The 4,309-nt window shown below is 39.4% G+C and overlaps 1 protein-coding gene across 1 annotated transcript; it reads right to left on the bottom strand.

Moving 5' to 3' along the window:
* Positions 1–237: 237 nt before the first annotated feature.
* Positions 238–2,903, bottom strand: LOC137347534 (probable G-protein coupled receptor 139). The gene is made up of 2 exons (XM_068011988.1): positions 2,834–2,903; positions 238–1,145 (listed from the first exon to the last, which is right to left on the bottom strand). Exons 1-2 carry the CDS (start codon positions 2,901–2,903, stop codon positions 238–240), a joined length of 978 nt encoding a protein of 325 aa, XP_067868089.1.
* Positions 2,904–4,309: the final 1,406 nt, after the last annotated feature.

The following is a 4,309-nucleotide window of genomic DNA, read 5'->3' as shown; positions in this document are numbered from 1 at the left end:
GGTAATGTACTAAACCTGAGTAAGCAAGGGGAAGAGAACTCGAACTTAAAGGAAAACAGGTTACAACACTGAATTGTGCCACGCTGCAGTGTTCCTTATACATTCTTAAAATGACACAGTGGGTGAGGATCTCAGAGTGAGTGACTATATCTGGGAAAGAAGGTCATGTGAGACATGAACAAGAACAACAATGGATGGAATATAATGTGCAATTTATGTTAGATTTCACTATTGTCATCATTTAAATAATTTAACAATTAGACTGAGTGGATATTTCACCCCATTCTTTAACTCCTGTCTAAATTTACTCTGGGTCCCTGCATAAATAAATGGGTTGATGCAGCTACTTAAAAACTGAAGCATATATCCGCTTTCCTCTAGAATAAAGTTTGATTCATTGAAATTTGAACCTGAGAAATAACTAACTTTTTCAATTCGGACATAGAGGAAAGTTATAAGAAATAACAAATATAACAGGATAAAACTTCCCGAGACACAGAAAAGTAAAATGATGGACTTTCTCCGCTTCTCCATCTCTGGATCACTCTGATTTTCTCCATTGCTGTGGGCCTGGAGTCTCCTGCGTGCTCTGCTGGCCACTAGAATGTGTCTGACAGTCAGAGCATTGAGCAGTAAAATTAGAATGAATGGGAGACAGGGAGTTAAAATGCGATGAATCCAGTCAAATACGACCCATGCAGTTGATGTATAAAATATTAATTTGGCGCTGCAGAACCAGGGTACATTGTTAATTATATATAAAGGTTCATATATAAAATACAAGAAGATATTTTTTGAACAGCTCAGCGTACAGACCATTCCAATAACACGCGCTGCCGTGTTCCCAGTGCAATATTTAATTTTCAGCTTGTGGCAGCATATGGCCGTGAATCGATCAAAGGTGAAAGCAACCGTTAACCAGGCAGAACTGTCTATGGCTGCATAGTTTAGGGCAATACGGAGACTACATATCGGTGTAATTGACAAGAAACTGAAAGGGAAATAAATACCAGCAATCCGGTTTAATATCACAGCAGTGATAATGACCAGGAGATCCGTCACTGCCATAGACACCAGGTAGTAAGTGATACATCTGGAGAGACCACATCTTCCTCGGGACAGGATCATAATCACTGCCAAGTTAGCTGTAACAGAGAAAGAGAGAGAGAGAGAGAGAGAGTGAGACAAACTGGGCCAGTGCATGTCTGTGAGAGAGGGAAAACAGGAAATTCACTGGTCAGACTCCCAGCCAAATCATCTGTTTTACGAATTCTGCGTGAAATCTACAGTTTTGCCTGTGATTCTGAGATGGAAACTATCGCAAACCGATGAGCCCTTTGTCAGTGTTTAAAATGACCATCTGCATCAAAAAGAAGACAGAACAATAACATCAGAATGCAAAATATTACAATGAAACATAAAGAAAAACATGAAGTAATCAGGAAAACATCATACAAAAATCAAATAGACAAGAAAAATAACATCAGAGAGTAAGCAATACAATGACAATAAATGTGAAAATTAACAAGAAAATTGGAAAACAAATATTTGCATTTCAAACGGATTACATCCTACTGAGGGCCAGAAACATCCTCAGCCAATGAATTGTTTGTAAATTATTCATTGTTGGAAAATTCCACAGTCAATTTGCTCAAAAAGATGCTCAAACAGTGAGGATCGAATAGACAAAGCAGCGTTTTCTGACTTTGCACAAAGGATGTAAGTGAAGACGTAGTGATAACTCCCACGCTTCTCCTGACAGTCACCTGGGATCTTTGGTGTTGATCTGAACCACCAGAACTGGAAGATGATGAGGTCGTATTTGGAGAAATGTCCCTCCTATAATGCAGCACTTCCTCAGTACTGCGCTGTGCTGTCGGGATAAATGATCAGCTCAGGTCCAAGTGGACATTGAAATTAAAACTTGGTGCCTCAAATGCGAGAGATGCCAATAGTTCTGTGGCCTCATTCAATGTAGAGAAAGAAGTGAGGACTAACAGTCTGAGACATTGTCAAGTGCTAGGGTGAGAAAGAACACCCGGACTCTGCAGCAGTCACTATAGAACCATCAGCAGAAGGTATTTTGGAAGAGGAGAGCTGGAATGAATCAATGAGAGTTAGAGACTGAAAGTAGAAAAACTGTGTTCTGTGAGTTTGAGGCTGCTGCTTATATTTCTGTCAAAAACTCAATGCCTAATAATGTTCCTTCAATAAATTCTTTCAGTAAACACTGTCAGGAATTATCTATAGTTCAATGTTCTCAATCAATGAATCATTTGTGGGAATTACTCTGTCACTGTTAATGTCAATAACACAATAGAACTACATTTAAATTGTGATAACAGTGTGATAATTCACCATAGTTACAGTGTCAATAACTCAGTCAAACTACATTTACAGTGCAAGATGGTCAACAAAAATGGGAGAAATTCTACAATTAAAGGGATGAAATGGTACCAGTCACCTGAAGATATTATACCCTTAAAGGGGAGAAATTATACCTGTAATGTGAAGAAAATGTACCAGTAAAAATCAGAAATGACACTGTTAATGGGGAAAAATTATGCCATTCATGGAGAGAAATCCTGTCAGTAAAGGGATTAAATTCTATCATTAACATAGAGAATGAATGCCATTAAAGCAGAAAAATGATACTTTAGAAGCAGAGAAATTATATCAGTTAAAAAAGAGAAATTGTCTCATTAACTGTAACAGTTACCCATTAAAGGGGAGAAAGGATTTCAGTGCCATGGAAAAGCACTCCTAGTAAAGAAGAACAGTGACACTACTAATAGATGATTCCTGTAACTAATGGCTAACTAAAATACTTTACCTGGAACACCAATAGCTGCAAGGACAGGATAGTAAATGGCAAACACCAGACCTTTTGGTAATCCATGCATTTCTATCAGAAACTCTGAGCATGTTCTGCACTACACTGAAAGATTGGCACATTTATACCTTAGGCTCCAGGGAGATAATTGGATTGTTGATCTTTTACGTTAATTACTCTAATTGAAACAAATACATTAGTGAAGCTGCTGCAGGGGTTGTGTCTATGTTTTGATGGAATGGAATGTTGTTCAAGGGATCTGACATGGCTCTAAAATGAAATACTCAGAGACTACCTATGATCAGTTACATTTCTACAGAAAGGTTAATGAAAAGCTAAATAGATGGCTGCAACGGTGAAAATGAATCTTGTACATGAAATATTAGATTTTAATCCCTCAGGTTGACTTGTGTGGTCTCAGAACAAGGTATAACTGACCAGGGATATTCTAATCCTAAAGGAAAATGTTCCTGATCATTATTCAGTCCGTCACATGCAACGTGGTTCCTAATCTCTCTGAGACTGTACACTCACTTTAAAACAACAGTCTGTGTATTCAGTGTAGCCAGGTCCAGTTAAGCATGGTTACGTTAGGTGTGCACAGGCCCAGTTCATCACAATTACTTTCAGTGTGCACTTGTCCAGGTCAGTGTCATTACATTCAATGTGGACAGGTCCAATTCCGTGTAAACAGGTCCAGCTCAGAACAGTTCTATTCTGTACGAGCATGTACAGTGAAGTGCCATTGCATTCAGTGTGGGCTGGTCCTGTTCAGGGTGGTTACATTTAATGTAAACTGATGCAGTACAACATAGTTACACTCTGTGTATACAGGTTCAGATCAGCATGGTTACATTCACTACGGACAGGTTCATTCCAGGAAGGTTAAATGCAGTCTGGGACAGGTCCACGTCAGCATGGTTAAGATTCATTGTGGACAGGTATAATTCAATAAGTTATATGCAGTCTGGACAAATCCAGGCCCAAGCCAGGGCGGTTATTTTCAGCGTGGTCTCAGTAACCATTGTCAATTGTCATAAAAACCAGTCTGGTTCTTACGAACATACGAATTAGGAGCAGAAGTTAGCCATTCGGCCCCTCGAGCCTGCTCCACCATTCAATAAAATCATGGCTAATTTGTTTGTATCTCGAATTCCACACTCCCATCTACCCCCAATAACCTTTGATTCCTGGCTAACAAGAATCTATCTACCTCCGCCTTTAAAATATTCACTGACCCCGCCTCCACCACCTTCTGAGGCAGAGTTCCAAAGTCGCACAACCCACTCAGAGAAAAAAATTCTCCTCATCTCCGTCCTAAAAGGACGACCCCTAATTTTAAAACAGTGCCCCTGAGTTCTGGACTCACCCATAAGAGGAAACATCCTTTTCACAACCACTTTGTCAAGACCGCTCAGGATCTTATAAAGTTCAATCAAGTCTCCCTCACTCTTCTGAGCTCCAGTGAAAATAAGT

Source organism: Heterodontus francisci, chromosome 32 (assembly GCF_036365525.1).
Source record: "Heterodontus francisci isolate sHetFra1 chromosome 32, sHetFra1.hap1, whole genome shotgun sequence".
In the NCBI taxonomy this organism is placed as follows: domain Eukaryota; kingdom Metazoa; phylum Chordata; class Chondrichthyes; order Heterodontiformes; family Heterodontidae; genus Heterodontus; species Heterodontus francisci.
Note: the sequence above shows the minus strand (reverse complement) of the source record. Positions and strands in the feature narration are given on the sequence as shown.

Bases quoted from the DNA above. Each gene is read 5' to 3' on its own strand.
- LOC137347534 (XM_068011988.1), bottom strand. From the start codon at position 2,903: ATGCATGGATTACCAAAAGGTCTGGTGTTTGCCATTTACTATCCTGTC. The intron at 1,146-2,833 runs GTAAAGTATTTT...TCTCTGTTACAG, and splicing joins TGCAGCTATTGGTGTTCCAG to CTAACTTGGCAGTGATTATG.